The 22,374-nt window shown below is 34.1% G+C and overlaps 2 protein-coding genes across 2 annotated transcripts in view; one reads left to right on the forward strand and one right to left on the reverse strand.

Annotated features, from left to right (window-relative positions):
* The window catches only part of LOC122272596 (monocarboxylate transporter 12), a gene marked incomplete at its 3' end in the record, with an annotated part of 552,146 nt that overhangs the window by 38,220 nt on the left and 491,552 nt on the right, over positions 1-22,374 (reverse strand).
* The window catches only part of LOC107450693 (monocarboxylate transporter 5), a 32,046-nt gene that overhangs the window by 1,042 nt on the left and 8,630 nt on the right, over positions 1-22,374 (forward strand). Inside the window, exons 2-6 of the mRNA XM_043055974.2 lie at positions 10,794-10,981; positions 11,821-11,964; positions 13,798-14,126; positions 17,071-17,366; positions 21,756-22,105. Of these exons, the coding sequence (XP_042911908.1) occupies positions 10,804-10,981; positions 11,821-11,964; positions 13,798-14,126; positions 17,071-17,366; positions 21,756-22,105 (1,297 nt within the window). The 5' untranslated portion in view covers positions 10,794-10,803. The remainder of the gene's footprint in view (positions 1-10,793; positions 10,982-11,820; positions 11,965-13,797; positions 14,127-17,070; positions 17,367-21,755; positions 22,106-22,374) is intronic.

A 22,374-nucleotide genomic window follows, 5' to 3' on the forward strand; every position in this document is an offset into this window, starting at 1 on the left:
TATATATATATATATATTCTGACTTCGAACGACTGGCACTATTTGATCCAACAATGCAGTTTCCTGGACGAGTATGGCTGCCCTGGCGTTTTAACCTTTTTAGAATTTGATTTTTCAGGATCGATTTCGTTAGAATTTTGTAAACAGCTAAATAAAATTATCTTATTTAAAAAATTTTATGCCTTACAGCGACTATTATTAAATAAAATAATAAGGAGAGTAATAAATTTTTATTCAAATTTTTTTCTTAACGATAAATTAATTTTATAATCGTGTGCAAGTTTTCAATTCGAATTATGTCGAAATAGGTAAAATAAAAAAACATTTGCATTAAGGCGTCTAAACTTTAGATCTAGATTGTGGCTACTCTATATTTTGGGAGTCAGAAATCCGTCTGAAAAATTATATGTTTATAAAAAAAAGAAAAAGAAAGTACGTTACTGTGTTTGATCTCGTAACTTGAAATATAGCCTGCATTAACTAATCCGGACACTCCTTNAAATAAAAAAAACATTTACATTAAGGCGTCTAAACTTTAGATCTAGATTGCGGCTACTCTATATTTTGGGAGTCAGAAATCCGTCTGAAAAATTATATGTTTATAAAAAAAAGAAAAGGAAAGTACGTTACTGTGTCTGATCTCGTAACTTGAAATATAGCCTGCATTAACTAATCAGGACACTCCTTCGAAACACTGAGCCGTGAAAATCCGATCATTAAATCAAAAGTTCTTGTTGAGATGACTTAATATATCAGTGAACATTACTACCCTATTCAATAAATTCATAGTTATTATTAGCAATTATATGAATTTAAAAACCGTGATTAAATATTTATCATGACAAAATATATAGCAGCACACAGAGAAATATGATCCCAATAGTTTGGTCAGAAGAGTTTAGACTACTTAATGTAAATTTTATTTTTTACTCCTTCCGACATAATGGAATTATAAAATTCATTTATCGGTCAAAAAAAAAAATCGTAATTATTTATCAGTTTTTATCTTTTTATTTAATGGCAGTCGTTGTGAAGTATAAAAAGTTTTTCATAATTTTAAATAATATACTAAATACAAAATTTTAACAAAATCAATCGAAGAGTTGGATGGATGGAATTTTTAAAATACGAGTTTTTTTGAAATTCGATTTCTCAACAACGATTCCTTCGAATTTCTTTAAATTTTGTATTTTGCCATGAAAAATTATATTCTTGAAAATGATGTAAAAGATTGTATATCTAACATTGCAAAAATAAGTTATTTTTTGTATGGAATTATCTTCAGATAAAAGAATTTTATAATTATGTGCAAAAAATTACAATTCACTAAAAAAGTTCTCGAAATGATCGAAATATACAATAAGTGAAATTAGCATCCAGGAGTTCGCTTTAGATTGCTCTCCTGTCCAAACAATCTGATCCTATTTCCCAGATTGCGGCTATCCCCTATATTTTGGGGGTCAGAAATCCAAATCCGTCGGTGGAAAATTGATTCAGGAAAAGTACGTTTTTGTACCTAACTTCGAAACTTTAAATAATGCCTGCTCTAACTAATTTGCATAGTTGAGTTCATCCCCTCGAACCATTAAGATTGAGTTCAAGAACGTGAAGATCCGATCATTAGATGAAAAGTTATTCACGGTGATTCATATTTTATTTTGCGCACTGTACATTCATTAACTTCTTAAAAACCTCTAATTAAGTTAGAATTTTCACAATGTGCGGCAGAAAAAAACCCAGACAAACAGTTTTTTAACAAAACTGTATAAAAATAAATATTTTAGCAATATACAATAATGAAGAGTACACTTTTACTTAATTAGTAATTTGAATTAGTTTCAACACATACGCACACACACACAGCGATACAAACGCTTTTTCAGGTCGGTAGTTTTCTGCTATCCCAGATAGCTTGAGAGAACCCAAAATTTTATGTGATTTAGTGTAGGCCCTTGACTCCAAAATAGACCACACTCTGATTGAAATCTGGTGAGTAGGGTGGCCTTTCTTCAGATGATTTTATATCCAGAAAATGCGCCTGTAAGCTGGTGCGGAGTCTCTTTGAAACATAGTGCCTTTTGGCCCATGGAAGTACAATAGCTTATAGAATGTCTTACTGTTACACTTTTTCATTTATTTTAACTGCCCTAGCGCCGCCCTAGACCATCATCGTCTTTGGATTTTGGCGGCGATGTTTAACCACTTGGAGCGTCCATTCTGAGAGTTGGACGGTAATGAAACTCTCATAAGTGAATAAAAAAAGACTTTTCCAAGAAAATAAGAAAATTTGCGTCTTAGCACAATACCTCCTAGAAGTCCTTATCACGAGCTACCATGAACAAGAAGTTTAATCCTTTAGTATTTTCAAACGTCATATCATCGTAGACCGAACATCTTTCTTACTTTCCTCCACTGCGCAGTTCTTTGCGTTGGACTACTTAATTGTTCCGTGGTGAGGCTTTTTTATTCTAGGAGGTGTTGCTCTGTAACACTGCTAAAGGCAAACCTTTTGAAATGAATTAAATTTATTGAGTCGTATAAGTCCACTCTTCATAATTATTTGCTATATTTTGTAAATTTATTTATTTTTAATAGGTCCCGCAGTGGGCTGATTGTTAAGACACGGTTCCCAGTAGAACACCGAAGTTAAGCATCACTGGCTGCGGTCAGTTTGCGGGTGGGTGACCACTTGAATCAGTCGACTTCGCGCGCAGGTCGTCGTGTTACCGAAAGGGGGTGCCATCCCCTATGCAGATAATCAAAATTTGTGATGTCTTCGGATCATCCTCAGAGATGTTTTCTAGACCGTCGCCAATAGCCCAACTCTAGTGCGACGTAAATAAACTACAACTTATTTTTAATGGAGTAATATTAAAATTTTATCTTTTTTTGCGGCATCCTGTACTAAAGGATATTAAATTTAGGTTCAACAATCTGCTCAGAAATAGGAAGTTAAATTTAAATTTTGGTTTGAGGGGGGCACTCTTTCTTCCGCGTTTCCCCTCCCGGTGCTTTTTTTTCGTGTTTTCCCCTGAGGTAATGTTTAGTTCTTTTTTCAAATGTCAACATTTGAAAAAAATAGTCCCAATAACTCCACAAAAAAATGACTCTTCACTGAGTAAAAATCCGATCATTCTATCAAAAGTTATTCAGAATGTGGTGTGAATAATATATTTGCGTTTTAATAGTCTGCATAACAGCCTTGAAAGGATTGACTTTCTTTTACTGATGAATGATTATTGATTGATTATTTAGGCGATAATACTTCTGCGTTGAATTATTTTATTTTTATTCAAATTCACAACTCTCTCTATCATTGAGCATTTGTTTTTTTTGAAGAAGAAGAATCAATTAGAGTGTCACGTGAACATTCATCTTTTACAATTGCATCAGCCATCGATAAGCATCTCAGTCGGGGGATCGTTCAAATATTGCATAAACAACTGATTATTGCTTACTAGGAGTATGAACAATACTTGGTAAGATATAGAAAATCCTCTTTTTTTTTCTTTAAAAAGCAACAAAAAAATTATTTGTCGAAAAATTTAAATTTTTTAAGCAAAGTTGAATTAAGGTAAAAAAAAAATATTCTTCGAAGATCAAATATTTCGAAACCACTAAAAGATGTCCAAGGAATAGTCAACTCAAAATTTAATAAATAAAAAAAAGATTTTAACCTTGAATTTTGTTATAAATTTGTTGTTTGAATCGAATCCAAAAATGAGCTTACTAAAGAAAGAGAGGGTTCTGCAACTAAGCACGAGAGGTGAATTTCTTATTTTTTCTCGTGAGGAGTGTTAGCAATGCTTACTTATGACATTAAAATCCTCTGAGTTTCAGAAATTTCCTTTAAAAAAAAATAACATGAAAATTTGAAGAAGTTTTGAAAAGTTTTAAATTTAAAATGAAAAAAATTAAGTTAGTTAACAAAATGTACACATTTTTTCAACACTGTGAAGATTTTGAGAAAATATTTTTGTCTTTTACTTTACTCGTTTTAAGAACACGTTTTAATTGGGTATACTATAGCCTACGTCACAGGTTGTGTTATTCCTACTAAATTTAACCCATGAACGGCATTTTCTGCGAGCCTAACTTCAAGCCACAAATAAACAAACGAAGTGTTTGATCGTTTAAATAGCTGCTCGCCAGATTTTATTGCATTATAAAGAAAAGTAATTGATATTCGATTTTTGATTAATAATTGATTTATGTGGATAGTGGCATTTATGTGGATAGTGGCATAGAATTTAGCATTGCGTCATGGTTAATGTTATTCCTACTAAGTGGCAGTAGTTGTGTTTTTTTAATATTATACCCAATTATGAAAGAAAAGCATTTTCTATAAGATGAGTCCATATTTGTGTTTTTGCAACCTTTCTTTAGAATTTTACAGTCCCTGGCAAAATTATTTGACGAATTGAAAGATTCTATGTAAAATCTTAATTATAAGGTGATACTCTATACAGCTTTATTATTTTAAAGTGGCTGAAACTGATTCACACTTGCTTACGTTAGTGTATCAATCGATTAACATTGTAATGCAATACGCTAAAAATAATTACACGTAGGAAGTATATAAAAAATCTCTTGTATAAAATCTCATTACATGTATGTTTCAATATACAAGTATTGCCTATAAACGCGTGCAAATCATGTCATTATTAAAACACTACAGTAAGTCTCATAATTCGGTCTCATTATTATAATATACTAATATAATGCTTGATATAATAAGTATTCTATATTTATGTAGTATAATAAGTATATACTACATAATATATATGATATAATAAGTATTCTATATTTATTCTATATTATGTATTTTTATTTACTTTTACCAATCATCAAGTACAGTATGTATATACAGTATGTCCCGATTATCCGAGCTCCGGTTATCCGAGTTTCCGCTTTAACCGAGCTGTCAAATATTTCAAAGATTTTTTTTTCTAGTTTATTTTTTAAAAAAACCGCTGAAAAATAAATCTGAATTTTATCTTCCAAACACTCAGAAAAACAAAATCCAACAACTTGGTCTGATGAAATCATCGTTAATATCGTCAATAATGACAATGAATCTAGCGAAGATAATGAAGAGAGTGATTATTAAAATCAACCTATAAAAATCTCTCATACAGATGGACTAAAAACTATTGGATGTACTATTGAACAACAAAAAGAGGCGACACCAGCCTTCCTGTTATCCCTAAAAAAGGTGAAACATTACTACAGAAAAGCGCCAAAGTTAAGTAGAACGAAAAACGATTAAGGACTTTTTTTAAGTAAAAACTATTTAATTCTCGTAAAGTATGCTTTTTAAATATTTTTAAGTAAGCTTTTTAATTATAATATGAATTGTATGTGGTATACTCGTACTTCTTAAATATATTACATGTATACCTTCTCTTTTTCTTTCCGTTTTTATACTCTTCGCTTTAACCGAGTTTTTCAGTTATCCGAGTTTGTTGCGGTCCCCGTTAACTCGGATAATCGGGACTCTACTGTATATGCTACCGTGAATGTCCGTTTTTTATATTCGATTTTATATTAATTTATTCGTTGATATTAATATATTTATTCGATATTTTAATATCTGCTGAGGATATATTAGATGAAACATCAGTGTTTGGAGTACCGGCATAACTGGGCACTGGACCTTAGAAAAACATTAATGTAGGGCATACCGGGCACTTCACTAGACCTTGCATATATTTGGGACATTTACCAAAGAGCGAGTATGTGATTGTCAACATTCACCGGTGGAAGTCAATAACCACCTATTTCTGTCATTCATAGTAACAAAAAATATCTTATAAAGATTTGAAAATACGTGCGCTACGGGGCACTTTTGAACGAATTTGGGACAACTCTTACTAATAAGCATTATTACATAAAATAGTTTTTCATTGTTATCGCGGCAATCTCATTGGCTAAAAATTAACATGGTATAATCTAGTTTTCTCACCTGGAAAACCAGTTTCTTATTGATTTATTTACTTATTTTATTTATTTATTTTTTGTTATTATCAAATAATTAATATAAAACTTATCAAGAAATTTTTATCTGAAAAATATTTCTTTATAAAAATGCAAAGGTTAATTGTATTTGATATTTATGAATCATAGTATTATCTACTATAATTACGTTTAAGATTTCGATGATTGTTTTTACATTATTGCTATTCAATGAAATAAAGGAATGGAAACTAAAAGATTTATTTCTTTATTTGATGGCATATGTACCCACTTTGGGGCAATTCTTGAGACTATTTGAGAAGGGTCATTAAAACAAGATGTAATTATTATAGTAGATTAGTATAAGAAACACGTTCTTAAATGCTCTAGTTTCATAAAAAAGTACTTTCAGCGTTTCGAACTCAGTACATAATATTTGCTACAAGGGTCATTTCTTTTAAATAAAATTCTACTTTTATTTATTGGAAAAAAGGGAAAACAACTTTATCTACCAATAACAAGCAAGTACTGTAATGACACTATTGACCTTTGTACTAATATGTAATTTTTGTGCCCTTGCGTCTTCCCGGAATTTCATTTAAAAGTTGATATTCTTTCATTTAATTAAATATGCATTTTCGTTTTCACTTTTAAAAAAAAAATCGGAAATTAAACGTATAAAAACTTTCAAGGATTTGATTGTTTTTGTTAGATTTTCTTTAGTGATCTAGTTTTATTGAAATGTTTTAATAGAGCGGAATATTTTTAAGTTTATTTGAGTAATTTATGTTCTGTAAATCTCAACTCACGGACTTCGTGCTTCGAGTTTTGTACTCTTTTCTTTTAATAAAATTCGCTTCGAAAACAATTGATTTTTTTTCAATTTATATTACAATTTCAAATAGAGAGTTTGCCTTCCAATGAGGAGAATCGAGTGTTAGCGATGACTAGTTGATAAAATTTCCGCATCTGACTTGCACCTACGACAGTGCACCTATCCTCAGTGGTAGGCGGATTTTGGGTTAGAGTCCCCTTGCCATCAGGCTAACCGTGGGAGATTTATGAGGTTTTCCTCGCCATGTAACTCAAATGCTGGTTTGTTCCATCAAAAAAATCCTCTACGCTGGCATATTTCTCCCGATACTTGATCCAGGAGTTCCCTTGTCTTCTGGATGGGTTCAAAAGACTACGGAGCTGAACATTAGTATTCGTAAACCCAAAAAATTGGGTCGGCTTTGCAGTGAGGGTTATAAAATAAAATAAAATGCAGCTAGGAAATAAACAAAATATTCATATACTTTTCCCTGTGTCCTAAAATCTATTAAAACACAATGAAAAATTATGCGAAAAAAGGTGTGCTTTCTGTTAAGGCTGAAATTATAAGCAACTTATTTCTGTTGATAAAATGTCTCTCCAATTAATGTGTAAATAAAGTAGTCCTCTCAAGGTTTTGCATGATTTTTAAACTCCGTTACCAAGGTTTCGGAAAATCTTACTTATTCTCACGCAATATATTTCATCTTCTAAATTAGAACCGTGGTTTCTCAAGGAAATGGAACGTTCGCCTCCCAATGAGGTGACCAGGTTCGAATTCCAGCTGTGGCTGATTGATACGAATTCTTCTCCCGGCTCGCACCGATCACCGTGCTGACGTAAAAATATCTTCAGTCATGGGTTAGAGTCCACTCACCATCGGGCTAACCTTTTGAGATTTTCGTAGTTTTCCACCCCAAGTTAATGTAAAAACGGGTTAGCCAAATCAAAAAATCCTCCATGAAGACTAGTATGTCCCATAGTTTGATCCAATCCCCTAGTCTTTTAGGTTGGATTCAGAATTACAAGGCTCGGAGTGAAACATTGATAGTCGTAAACTCAAAATTGGGTCGGCTGTCAAACGCCACAGTTATAAAATAAAATAAAAACTCTTAAATTAAACGTACTACCATGCGGAAGAAGCAAAATTTACCGAAACCATAGTAACGTAGAGAGGAAAAGTATGGAGCTTCGGAAAATCGCGTAACTTGAAATGCTACTTAATATTTACATCGAGTATAAGTACCAAGAAATAGGGTTAATTTGTGACACTTTTTAAAGTTTTTTTATACATATATATATATTTTATAAATTACAATGTAAAGTTTTAAATATTTTATAATATATCTGCTCCTTTTTTTTCCTTTCTGGTAAGTAAAACATTATTCTAAATAATTAGAATTATTTTTAAAAAAAAAGAAGAAAAGCTTATTTGTAACACATCCTCCAACTTAGCACCAAATTTATCACCTTAAAATCGTCTAACACTTTATTGTATCACACTGTAAATCTTTTTGATAGCAAATATAAAGAAATAATTTTTTGAATTACTAAAATCTTCTGTTAGTAATTTAAAAAAAGAAATAACTTCAATATCAGAAAATCCGAACCAAAAAATATTAGATTTAATTTAATAGTTATTAGTAGAATATAAACAACTATATTTTTTGTTCCAGTAGAGTATTATGCGTGCAATTTTTATTAATCTTGTTGCTATCGTTAAAAATTATACTTTGAAATTAACATCAAGCAAATTAATATTAGAAATTTTGTTGGGAAATGAGGTTTCTTCTATTTGATTTCTTTTGTAATTGACTTCTTAGTTCTACATCTTATTAACCTTTACAAAGGATGATATTGGTGTATGCAAAGCCTCAAAATACAGTTTATTGAACATTTTTAGTGCCGGATGAAGCGTAGGCGGGGCCCTTAGATCAAATTTTTTTTCTCGTATATTTCTTATTTATTCAAATATAAAAGTATTTATGTATCTTTTCATTTAAGAAAGCATATTTAAAATAAAAATAAATTATAACACATTAAATTTTACTTTATTTTGTTAAATTAGAACTGAATAATAATCATAACATTTTGAAACAATTTGAAATTTGTTAACACTTTACAAAATCACCGCTACTATATTTTTGGTATTCAAAAATCTTTTTTTTCTGCTCTTGCGATTAATAAACTCATCTATAATGTTATCAAAATCACGGAGAACATCTGATTCGCGATAAACATCAAACTTAGCGTGTCTAATCGTTTTCGAAACTTCTTTGCTCACTCTTGATTCGTTGCATTCTTGAAAACGAGAGCTCCTTAAAACAATTTGTTATCATAATGCGAAGGGCAGTTTCAACATTTGGAAAAACAGATCCAAGTTTGTCTTGAAATAAAGTTTCTGAATGAGTGAACTGAGTTTTTGAGGGAACTGCTTCAGTTCAGAATAAAAATCAGAACAGAACTGAAATAAGTAGAACTAAAATAAGTTCACTTATTTTAGTTCAGTTCAGAACTAAAATAAGTAATAAATAAATATGATTCTCATTATGTAAAAAAATGATTGCATTTTATTAATATATATTTGAAATGGATTTTTTTCAAAAAGTCATTGTTTTCTTTTAAATTTTTTAAAATTTATCTTCAAAAAATCCATTTTAAGGGGGCCCCTAATCATTGGGGGGCCCCAGTCCATGGCCTAGTCTGGCCTCATGGATAATCCAGCACTGATCATTTGGCTATCTCAACCTTTTCTTAAACACTTCTCCTATCAATTATTTTGAAGAAAAAAAATGCAAAAAAATCAACATATTTTTTTATTTTATTAATAAATGCAAGGAACTAAAACAAATTTTAAGTTGAAATTTGAATATTTTTTATGTATAAGAAACATTTAATTTAAAATCAGTTTACTAGCCCGAGTTATCAAGGGGAAAAGGAAGAAAAAAATAGTGCGTGGAGTCCCTCCGCGAGGAAGAAGTTAAAACTTCGCAACCTGCGACGTTAATTGTAGAAGAATTCGCAGTCGTAGAAGGATCACTAGTTCTATTCAACGACTCTTTTTCCTGCTCCGCTCGCTTCCGTGCTCTGTAATAACGGTAATATTGTACATTTTTCCCTCGTGGACCTCTTGAACCAGTGGAAGTGCTTGTGGTTGCCTCATCGTCTCGCCCTGGAAAATGTATTTGTATTAATAATGTATGTGAATGCGTCATAATGTAATTTCAGAAGAGAAAACCTAACAATCAATTGATATTCACAAGAGACGTACCTTGACATAACCTTAAATCCGTCGCATTGTCCGTGGGATTGTTTTCACTCATTTTTTACAATTGTTATCCACTAAATTTGAAAATAAAAAATACTACCCTATTAAATTATATGTGTATCAAAACAAACTAAAAAAATATTTATAGAAAAACAATACTTTTATGACTTTTATTATTTTTATGCTAGTGAGAACCAAAACAATATGGAAATGAATGAGGGAAAACTGGATCCTACCACGTGATTTCCCGGCCAATAAAAATGTAGCGTTAAACGTTTAACGCAGCCTTGTTGGAAGTCGCATAAGAAATATAACTTCAAAAGTTAAATATGCAGGATAGTAAGGGACAATACAAAGTGATCCTTTTTCAAACGTCAGTGACGCCTCTTATTGCTATGTCAATTTAGCAATAGCACAAAACACGTGTGCAATCCAACATCAAAACTCTCAAATAAAACTTAACCAATCACAGCAGATGATGTTTTTTTTTTTTTGAAAAACGAGATAACGAGTCAAAACGTGATAAAACAAAATGCACTGACACATTCTGCTAAGCCCGAATTTTCTAGTGATGATAAATATTTGCAATATATACGGACCCGAGTTAACCCGGGATAATCAAGGGAAGCGATTCATGTCAGAAAGAAACATTGATCACCTCTCAATTTTGTTGTTTCGTTATTATATTAAATAAGACTAAAATACTTTTGATGTTTATGTTTGTTGATGTTACATGATGTTATGTTTATGTTTGTAGAAGGGGAGGGATGGACGGCGGGTGGGGATGGATGGTTGTGATTGGATCCTTCATGTGCAACGTCATTGTAGATGGAATCATATTCTCGTACGGTCTCTTTCTGCCTGAACTCGCCAAGGACCTCGACGAATCCAAGGGTCGACTGGCATGGGTCGGATCACTTCTGGCCGGTTTCTATCTCATTGCAGGTACAGTATCTCTCACGAATCACTGATTCTTTTAGTTCCCAGCAGATCACAGAAGTCAAACATCACTGGCTGAAGTCAGTGTGCGGTTGGGTGACCACTTGTATTTGTCTGCGTAGGAACCGAGGGTGTGTGGTATGGGCCCTCGTTAAACTGCTCTACCGTAAAGTGCTTGCCTTCGCGTGCAGGTCGTCGGGCTACCGAAGCGGGGGTGCCATCCCCTCTGATCAAAATTGTGATGATATGTCTTCGGATCTACAGGTATGTCTCCTTGACCATCGCCAATAATGCAGCTCTAGAGCGGCGCAAATAAAGTATTACTACTTTATCGTAAAGGGCTATTTTCACTACATGTGATTTATGCACCTCCATCAAAAGAAAATGATAGCTAGATTGGGGAAATATAGTTGGCTGTAGTTCATTTATGTCGCACTGGAGCTGCTCAATGGGCTATATACGACAGTCTGGAAAACATCCCTGTGGATGATCCGAAGACATGCCATCACAATTTTTATCTCTGCAGAGGGGATGGCACCCCCGCTTCGGTAACTCGACGACCTGCACGCGAAGTCGAGCACTTTACGGTAGAACAGTTTAACGAGGACCCATACCCCACACCCTCGGTCCCTACGCAGACCGATCCAAGTGGTCACCCCCCCACCCGCACGCTGACCGCAGCCAGTGATGCTTGACTTCGGTGATCTTCTGGAAACCGTGTCTTAACGATCAGCGGGATTTGGGGAAATATTTTCACCCGCTAAAAACTAACCAGTTGCAGGTTTTTCTCTTGAAGTTGGATAGTATGCTGATTGGTCTCTTGTAACTTTTTCTTTTCATTCCAGGTCCCATTGTAAGTGGATTGGCGAACACTTATGGCACTCGACCTGTTACCATCATCGGGACTGTGATATCGTCTGCGAGTTTTGCAGTATCCTCCTTTTCTACGTCCATCGGTCAACTATGCCTCAGTTTCGGAGTCATTGGAGGTAACTGACAGCAAATCGTTCTTTAGGGGCCGTTCAAAATATATTTCCTCAACGGGTTCAGTGATTTGTTTATATTTTCTGACAAGAAGACCCTAACATCCTTTCATTTCCAATTTTATTTTGAAATAAATGTTTTAAAAAAGGATAAAATGTTTAAGAAAAATTCAATGAGTATACTTTTAAAAAAAAAATTTTAAAAACATAATATTTGCTTTATCTTGTAACAGAAAAAATCTCTAGCTAACAATTAAAGTTTAAAGAAAGGGGCTTTCAAACAGAAGCTTGTCAAGACTTGTTATTTGCTTATTTTTGCTGACAAGGGGAAAAGTTCAAAAATGATAAAAACATAATTACGTGATATTTGAACGACTCCTTCAGTATCCTAACCCATAAGTCAATTATTGTTTACAATTACTTCACAAAAAGTTTTGATAACAACATTTGTGTTGTGTGATTGATTGCTTAAATAAGAAAAGAAATCGAAGACAGGTATTTTAAAATAAAATAATTTCTAAACAAAAAAAACTCTTCATAAAGATATGTATTTAAAATTCAGAAGCACCAGAAATAATTATCTTCTCATACAAAAAAACTTTTTCGATCATTTTTTTTTACTGAAAATAATAATAGAAAATAAAATCTGCGGAAATTTAGTATGCTTGTAAAATCTGCTCTTGTTGGATATTTAAAAAATTTTGATTTTGTTGAAATTTTCAAGGATCTGTTCCTTATGTAAAACTATTAGACACTGTTTTTATTTAATTTTTTTTTTTACGAAAAACATTTTTTTTTCCAGAGTCGAAGCAGAAGGTCCTCTAAAATGTTGAGAAAAACACACGCGATAATAATTTTTGTGAACCGCAGCACTGGATATTTCGTACTGGCGGGCGTCATAAGGGTTCGTTTTGAACCTTATTCGCTTCTCTACCTACAGTCTGTCTGGTCAAATTATTCAACGCACTCATAAGATTTTATGTTAAATCTTAATTATGATATGTGATACTATACAGTCTTATTGTTTTTCTGCTGGTGAAGCATGTTTGCACTTGTTTAACTTATGTATCAACTGGCTTACATTGTAATGCAATACATTAAAAATACACACAAATTGGAAGTATACAAAAAGTATACTGAATAAAAACACATTACATGAGAGTTTCATTATAAAAGTATTGCCTATAAGCGCGTGCCAATCATGTCATTATTAAAAAGAACTACAGTACGTCTCGTAATTGTATCTCATTATTATAATATACTAATATAATGCTTTATATAATAAATATTCTATATTTATATAATATATCGTCTTATTTTACCAACTGATGCACGAATATAAACTAGAGCAAACAGCGCGTAAAAAACTGTAAAGCTGTATAGTATCACCTCATCGTTAAGATTTTACGTCCCGCAGTGGACAGATCGTTAAGACACAGTTCCCAGCGGATCATCGAAGTCAAGCATCACTGATTGCGGACGGGTGACCACTTGTATCAGTCTGCGTAGGGATCGAGGGTGTGCGGTATGGATCCTCGTTAAACTGTTCTACCGTAAAGTGCTCGACTTCGCGTGCAGGTCGTCGGGCTACCGAAGCGGGGGTGCCATCCTCTCTGCATTGGATCAAAATTGAGATGGCGTGTCTTCGGATCATCCTCGGGAATGTTTCCCAGACCGTCGCCAATAGCCCATTGCGCAGGCTCTAGTGCGACTACAAACATTAAAATTAAGATTTTACATAGAATCTCAGAGTGCGTCTAATATTTCGGACAGGTAGTGTATCTTCGACTTGTTGTGATTGGATCAAGACATTTCAACCTGGTTGAATGATTGTTTCAGGTATTGGTTTCGGTTTCATCTACCTTCCAGCTGTGGTGACTGTGGGATTCTACTTCGAGAGGCGACGGGCACTCGCTACTGGACTAGCAGTGTGTGGATCGGGTGTGGGAACATTTGTGATGGCTCCTTTGGTTCAGTTCCTGCTCATCCGATTTGATTGGAGGGGGACCATGCTCATCCTGTCCGCCATCGTACTGAATTGTGCTCTCTTCGGGGCCCTCTTTCGACCCCTGCCACCCCCCAAACAAGAGGCACCCACCCACGTCTTCAGGAAGAAATCCTTTGTTGGTCTGACTGCTGTTCCCCACTCGACGGTCAGCCTTCCCGAGGTACGCTTTTTTTAATTCTTTATTTTATATTTTATAGCAGTAGTTGAACAGCCGACCCAATTTTTGAGCTAACGACTCTTCGTGTCCGTCGCCTTCTCATTCTGAATCCAATCCAGAAGACAAGGAAACTCCTGGATCAAGTATTGGGTGACATTTGCCTTCGTGGAGTGCTTTTTGATGGAAATAACCAGCATTTGCGTTACATGTAGAGGAAGACCACGAAAACCTCCTGCGATCGATGGCAAGGGGACTCTAACTCATGATCCGTCTACCACTGAGGATATTTCACGTCGGCACTGCGGTCGGTGCAAGCCGGAAGCGGAATTCGTATCGACCAGCCATCGCCGGGATTCGAACCCGGTTCACCTCATTTGAAGGAGAACGCTTTATCCCTGAGCCATCGTGGCTCTTAGTTATTTATTTAAAGCTCAATTAGATTAGAAGATATTTTGAACATTGACAATTAAAAAAGAAACTAAAAAAAATCAATAGGTCAAATTTAACGGTCGCCTTCGACCTCAGAGCGACTAAATATAAAAAATGACAATTCATCGCCATTTTTTCCCCGCAGAAAATGTACTCTATGTGCTTTTGACATCCCGTATTACTTCAATATGCTAGAAATCTGTAATGACCAAAAGGTACAGGTTTTTACTGGAGCTCAAAATGTCAGAGGAACTAAATTTGGTTGTCGTACGTTTTATAAATGGTAGGTTTAATAGAAATGTTCAAACCAGAGACTGAACAACATCACTGAGTGGAATAAGTCAATGAATTGTCGTTTGAATCATTCCTATTGGTCAATTTATATTCTCATCCCAATAGAACCTATTGATTGTTATCTGTAACTCGTTGACCATTGATGGGTTTTTAGTGGACAGGTAAATGAAGTAGCATTAGCTCAGACATTTTTATAAATACAAAACGTTTCTTCATTTCTAATTAGAAATTTTAAAACTGTACATTTTTTAATGCGATTAAATTATTCTTATTAATTTGCATTTCATATTAAAAAAAAAGAAGTTTTTAAATTGAAGGATTCTTATGGATTTTTAGCCGATGGTTTAGTCTTTAGCAACTTCTGCAGAAGAAGCATTTCAGCACTATTTTACGTTCAGCCATTAAAAATATAGCAACCATTTCTGATAAAGTTCTCAAATGGTATGAAACTAATTTATTTACCGAGACAGTATAACATCAACAAGAAAGAAAGAGCATAGCTTTTGTTGTTGTTGCTGGCCCACACGGTTAGCGGAGCTAAACCAAGTCCATGACTCCAGAGACTCTGAGTAAGTCTGTAACAAAAAGTGGATCTGAAAAGAGGTCTACTTTAGAGATATTTAGGCATTGAAGTATATGTTCAGGANTAAATGAAGTAGCATTAGCTCAGACATTTCTATAAATACAAAACGTTTCTTCATTTCTAATTAGAAATTTTAAAACTGTAAATTTTTTAATGCGATTAAATTATTCTTATTAATTTGCATTTCATATTCAAAAAAAAAAGTTTTTAAATCAAATTGAAGGATTCTTATGGATTTTTAGCCGATGGTTTAGTTTTTAGCAATTTTTGCAGAAGAAGCATTCAAGCATTTCAGCACTATTTTACGTTCAGAAATTAAAAATATAGCAACCCTATCTGATAAAATTTTCAAAAAGGTATGAAACTAATTTATGAACCGAGGCAGTAAAACATCAACAAGAAAGCAAGAGCATAGCTTTTTCAGTCGTTTATTGTAATATCAATTTCAGTCGTATTCCTTGCATGATTGGAAAAAAAAGAGGCACTCGACTGGAAGGCGTATAATATCTATATTAGATGCCCAATAATTTATTTTGCCCACATAACCTCACAAACTTTTAAAGATAGAACCCAAGTTGAAACGAAATTTCAGCCAAAATTTGTAACATTCTATCCAATTATTCTGACCACCAAAGTCGTATTCATAAAGAAACTTAATGAGATCAAATTTTGACAGGTTTCATTTGATCGATTTATTCTGGAAATCAACTAGTTCTGAACATTTACCCCAATTTAATGCACTTTGAAGCTGAATGTTAGCCCAATGAAATCGCACCTAATTATTCTAACCAAAATTAATCTGAAAAAAAAACATCACATTTTCTACAGCTTTATTGTTTTTACGCTGCTGAAACCGGTTTGCAGTTGCTTATGTTTGTGCATTAATTGGTTAACATTGTAATACAATACGTTAAAAATAAATATATTTAGGAAGTATACATAAGAATCTCCTCTATAAAAACGATCTCGTATTAAAACACTACAGTGCATTTAATAATTTTGTCTAATTATTATAATGTAGTAATATAATACCTGATATAATAACCATTCTATATTTATATAATATTAATTTCATCAATTTATACACGAATGTAAACAAGTACAAATCGGTTTCAGTCTCGGTAAAAAAAAAGCTGTGACCTGTATCACCCTGTAATTAAGATTTCACATAGAATCTTAGAGTGCGTTGGGACTATTAGAGCAACTTCTACCATACGCGAATTGCATGAAGTGACTAAAGCTTCCCGACCATTTCATTAAACCTATATAGAGCAGCGATGGGATAGAGCGTTCCCGGTGATCCGAATCCCAGTCGATACGAATTCCGCATCCGGCTTGCACCAATCCTATCTTCAGTGGTAGGCGAATTAGTAGTTAGAGTCCCCTTACCGTCAGCCTAACCGTGGGAGGCACTCGTGGTCTTACTCTACGTGTAACGCAAATGTGGGTTGTTCCGTCAAAAAGTCCTCCACGAAGGCAAATTTCTCCCATTACTCGATCCAGGAGTTCCCTTGTCTTTTGGATTGGGTTCAAAATGACAAGGCTACGGAGGTGAACATGAGATGAGTACTCTTAAAACCATAAAATTGGGTTCAACGAGGGTTATAAAACGATCTACATCAAAGATGTTTTACTTTGCAGATGTCAACACTGGGGAAGAAGTTGTACTCGAGCATTCCAATCACCGACAACAGTCCTCCTCCTTCTTACAGGGATGTGGTCGAAGGTGACTGTCCGGGATCGCTGCAAAAGATTAATCACTTAAAAACGAACATTCGACCTTTCTACCGCCAAGATATTCTGTATAGCGCCAGCCTCTTCCACCTTCCCGAGTTCCAGAAGTCAAATAACAATTTAAGCCTATACGCTGCCAGCGTCACAAAAATCCCGATCGAGGAAGAGGGTTGCTTCTCCCTGGCCATGAAGGACACTTTCAGGTATGGATTACTTAACACTAAACAAACTTTTGCTTCGAAAATGATCTTATCGCTTTTGCACGTTTGACTTCATGACTTTTTAGAACAATTATATGGAAGAATTTACCCAGACCCGCCCTTATTTAGGGCATACGGGTAAATGTTTATTAAAATCAAAAAAATCCAGAGAACAGTACAAACATAAATTACATAAAATACGCATCAGACATGGCAACAGCCCATGAACATGGCGGGCGTAGAACTGCTAAAATCATGTAAGGTGATAAACATTAAGACAGCAATATATTAAAAGTGTCAATTAAAAGAATAATTTAAAAGAGCAATTTAAGAGATAGACGTGCAAAATTTACAAGAGAACAATATTGTAAAACATTACTTTTAAAACCAATTAAACAGTACAAAAGTAAATAACAATAAAATTGGAGCAAGTAAAAGAAGAATAGTTCATAAAAGACATAGTAAAAAAATGAGACACCCAAGCTGGAAGGAACAAGTTCCGAGACATTAAAGACCGTCCCCCAATACATCCTCTAAAGTTTGTTTAATAATCTTTTTTATGATATTTCTACAAGTCAGGTTAGCATAGCATTGATGTTGGCCAATATTATTAAAGTTATTGCCCCGGATTGTCTGGAATTGAGAACAATTTATTAACAAGTGATCAATAGATTGATATTCACCACAGTAATTGCATTCTGGAGTTTTGTGGAATAATTTATATTGGTGTTCTCCAAACACTCCGTGGCCTGTTAAAAATTGATTGAGATAGAAGTTTGCTTGTAGTCTATTTAATTTCGGGTCTTTAAAAAATTTGAATGTCTGTCTCCCTTTCTCGGAACTCCGCCATTCCAGCCCCCAGCGCTTCATGCTATATAATTTAACCTGAGTTTTAATTTGGGCGATGGAGCTTGGGACCTCAAGGGCAACCCGGCAGAGATCGGTGGCTTTCTTAGCTGCTCGATCCGCCTCCTCGTTGCCTTGAGTACCTATATGAGCTTTAACCCAATTGCAGAGTATATTAGATCGCCATAATTGTTTAGTGTTTTCAACAATTAGAACAATTATATACAGTTAATGTTCGATTGTTATTATTATTTGTTTTTTTGTCTTTCGTTTGTTTCGAATAATACGTGTCGTTTACTTATTTCTACCGCAACCGGTCATTTGGCCGAGAGAAAAATGTATTGCTTTATAAGGCTATCGGATCAGAAGTGACGGTGTCATGCGTGTTCGACGTATTGCATTCGATGAGTTGCACGTTTCCGTAAAAACTGTTGCGTTGTTAGTTGAATCGAAATAACTGTGAATTCAAATTTCACGACAGCACCTAAAATTTTAGATAGGCATTTTTGTGTAAGAAAAAGGGACAATTATAATTATTATATATTTTTATAATTATAAGAATAGTTATCAGAATTATAATAATGAGAAGAAATATGTTTGCGGAAAATGTACAATAAAAACACCCAGTATATATGTAAGAATTGGGTTGAGCAATGAATTGAAAATTCTTATTCTTTATGTGTTGTAATACATAAAAATTGGCATTATACAATTTTGTTTAATTATATTAAAGTTGTTTTTGTTTATTTCCTTCCCAACATCCATATTTCATTCATTCAATCCAAAAACATTAAGTTCAGTTATTTGACCGGCTATGATAGAAATAGTTATACATTAAGTGTTGGTATCTTTAGTGTTAAAAGAAATAGCTCTAATCGCGTATTTAAAATGATATCTCGCGTTTAAGACCTAATTGATTATTCAAGCCCTTAACTGAGTATTCAAGTTAAAAGACACCGCTCGATTGCGTCTTACAGAAAATAGCTCCCTAATCATTAAATCCCAAACATCCATTACCATCTAATGTCACTCACTTAAGTAACCTCCTCTTAGTAAGTGGTAAGAAATGGGTCCATTTCGTAGTTCGAGAATTAGCGGGTGGCGCAGGGGAGAAACATAAATATCTAGACCAGCACTCACCAAAGTAATAAAGTTTTTTGTCAACCGAAAGAACAACAGACTTTAATGTTAAAAAAAATCTATTGCATCAGTGGAACTGTTCAATAGGAAAACAGTAATGCAATTTACTGAAAGAACAGGAATTAAAGTTTTTACAAGACCTGATAAGTAATTAGTATAAATACTGTAATTTGTTTTGCTTCTATTTAAAAAGTAGAATGCATACGATTCAATAAATATTTCTTTTAATTGTGTCAAATAAAAATACTATTCACACCATTTTGTGACAATTTCTATTAGATTCAAAGTCATGAAAATAAAACTTCACATTGATATCACGAAAACATTTAAAATGATGAAATAAATCCACATGTGGAAACGAAATCTGTAAAATGAAGCCACACTTCGATCATTCATCCAGCCACTTCGAAATATAATCAAAGGTTTTCGTTCGTTTTGTCGCAAGCCTTGTGTCTAGTAAATAGGATTTAAATGAACTCAAAGAATTAAAAATTAAACAGTTAAGTAAGGCTGATCGTTCTTGGGACAATATACCATCTTCCAGTCAATTCTTAATTTATTTATTTTTTAAGAACAAAAAAAAATTTTTTTTGCTTTTACATTTAAAAAAAATTTGTTTTTCCCTTCATTTTACATTTTTTTCTCACTAAATGCTCCATATGCTAAACCAAAACAGCTGCGGATGTGTGGGTAATTTCCCATCTCTACCCACGACTCACACCAATTTTTCTTCTCGTTGTAACTCTCGAGTACGAGCGAACGACAGTAAGGAAACATCCTCCCGTTCATCACTCCATTTATTTAGCCTCTCTCCATCTCTTGTTTTCAATTCATTTATAGTATTTTAAGATCTTTTTTTATGGCTTTGATGGTTCTAATCAAAAACTTGTTTCACTTTAAATTTCTCAGGTACCCTTTGCAGTTTTTTTTATTTGGTTTTTAATTGCTTTTTCGAATGATTTCTGCTAGACATCTTTTCAAGACGTAGATTAGCTTTGTAAATTTGTAAAGGGTGTCATAAAGCTTTTTTGAGACATTGTTTCTGACTGCTTACTCTACTGATGTGGTTAGTTCATGCATAATGCATAAATCATGCACAAAATTCAAAATATAAAAACTAAAATAATTACAATTTTTCGATCATTATTTTTGGTCCCTGTCGGTGGCTTAACGTTATTAGATTAAGCGAAACACGTTTTCAGTGGTTCACCCCATCAAAATAAGGATGTTCAGTATCATTTGGCATGATTCGTGGTCAGCTCATGATGGTCAAGATTAACTTCAATCAAGTCATGTTTTCGGATACTGTTCCAATTCCCATAATATAATACAAAAAGTGCCTGTTATCAAATACAACCTTTGCGCCAATAATAACATCGCGATATTTTACTGATTTTCTCCTGAACTAATTAAAACTATTTCTCTATTATTTTTACTTTTCAGAAATAGCTTACTTTCAGTACTAGTTATTATCTCAATTAATAACCGAAATTAATCAAGCATTATTAGTTTCAATAGGAGCCGCTTCTCCTAAATGAAATACAGTCAAACCACGCTATAGTGAACCTTCAAGGTAGCAAAATTTCGGTTTACTATAGCCGTGCCGCAAACAATTTTAAATAATGGTCCCCCCTTTTAATACACGTTATTTAAATAAATGACCCCTAAAAGGAAATACAAAAATGACTGAAAAATAATACGTAGTATCAAAAAAGGTGTTAACTTTTATTTCTTATGACTTGTCTATGTCTTGCGTACCAAAAAAATAGTCATCTTTAGCTGATGAACAATCCTCAGCATCAGATATGGAAAAACTCTTCCCGACTCTCCCATAATATTTCCTGAATTTGTGTTATTCCGCTTTTTAAACCTGTCTAACCAGCCATTCGAGCACATAAAAGTAATCTCACATTTGTTCAGATACAGGAAGACAGCGGCTTCTTCGAATGCTGAGCCAATTCAACAATGCTATTCAATAATAAAGCAAACGAGAAATAATTGCTTGTTGCTACATGCCATGCCTACAGATGGTTTTAAAAATTGGTATATGTATTTATTTTGAGGTAGAATTTTCAAAATTATTACAAAAAAAAATGAAGAAAATCAAAGACAGAAAAAAGTTCTTACTATCCAACTTTCTCTCTTTTTTGGTTCACTGTTGCCACAAAAAATAACATTATATGTGTGTGTAGGAAGGCACAGGAGCGAACATTTCGCTCACTATATCCGGGAGTTCACTATAAACCATGTACACTATAGCGGGATTTGACTGTAGTTCTATTTCTTGGCGAACTCCCAAGAGTTATCTGTGGTATTTCGCAACGCCACAGACAACGTAAAGTAGTTTGATGTAAAATAGTCACCAGTTTTGGGTGTTAAGATAAACATGTTGTTGTCTCTTAACAGTCAAATGCTGGACGTGTCTCTGCTTCGAAGTCCGACCTTCCTGTTGTTGGGAGCTGCCGGATTTCTGACCCTTGCCGGATTTTTCATACCCTTCATGTTCGTCGTGGACCGATCTGTGCAGTCTGGCGTCACGCTGGAGGAGGCCACCTACATCCTGCCTGTCATAGGCCTCACAAACACGGTGGGGAGAGTATTCTGTGGATGGATATCGGACAGGCCGTCCCTCAACGCCCTCACCATCAACAATGTAGCTCTGGTCATCGCCGGTCTCATCACTGCACTCAGCACCTGTCTGGACAACTCTCTGCCACTTCTACTCGCCTATGGTGCACTCTTCGGATTTTGTATAGGTATTTTCTTTTTATTTTATTTCTCTGCAGGTTATACTGTGAGTTGTCGTTCATTTACGTCGCACTAGAGTCTGCATAACGGTCTGGGAAACATCCCTGATCCGGAGACAATTTTGATCTTCCTGCAGAGGGAATGGTCACTTCGGTGATAATATTCATATTGGACCAGGTATTATATTACCGTGTACTAGTGTGCCCTATCAGGGGAAGCATCTATCGGCTTAATAGGGGGCCCAAAATTCGGCCCTACAGGATACTATGTATATATA

Source organism: Parasteatoda tepidariorum, chromosome 7 (genome assembly GCF_043381705.1).
Source record: "Parasteatoda tepidariorum isolate YZ-2023 chromosome 7, CAS_Ptep_4.0, whole genome shotgun sequence".
Lineage (NCBI taxonomy): Eukaryota > Metazoa > Arthropoda > Arachnida > Araneae > Theridiidae > Parasteatoda > Parasteatoda tepidariorum.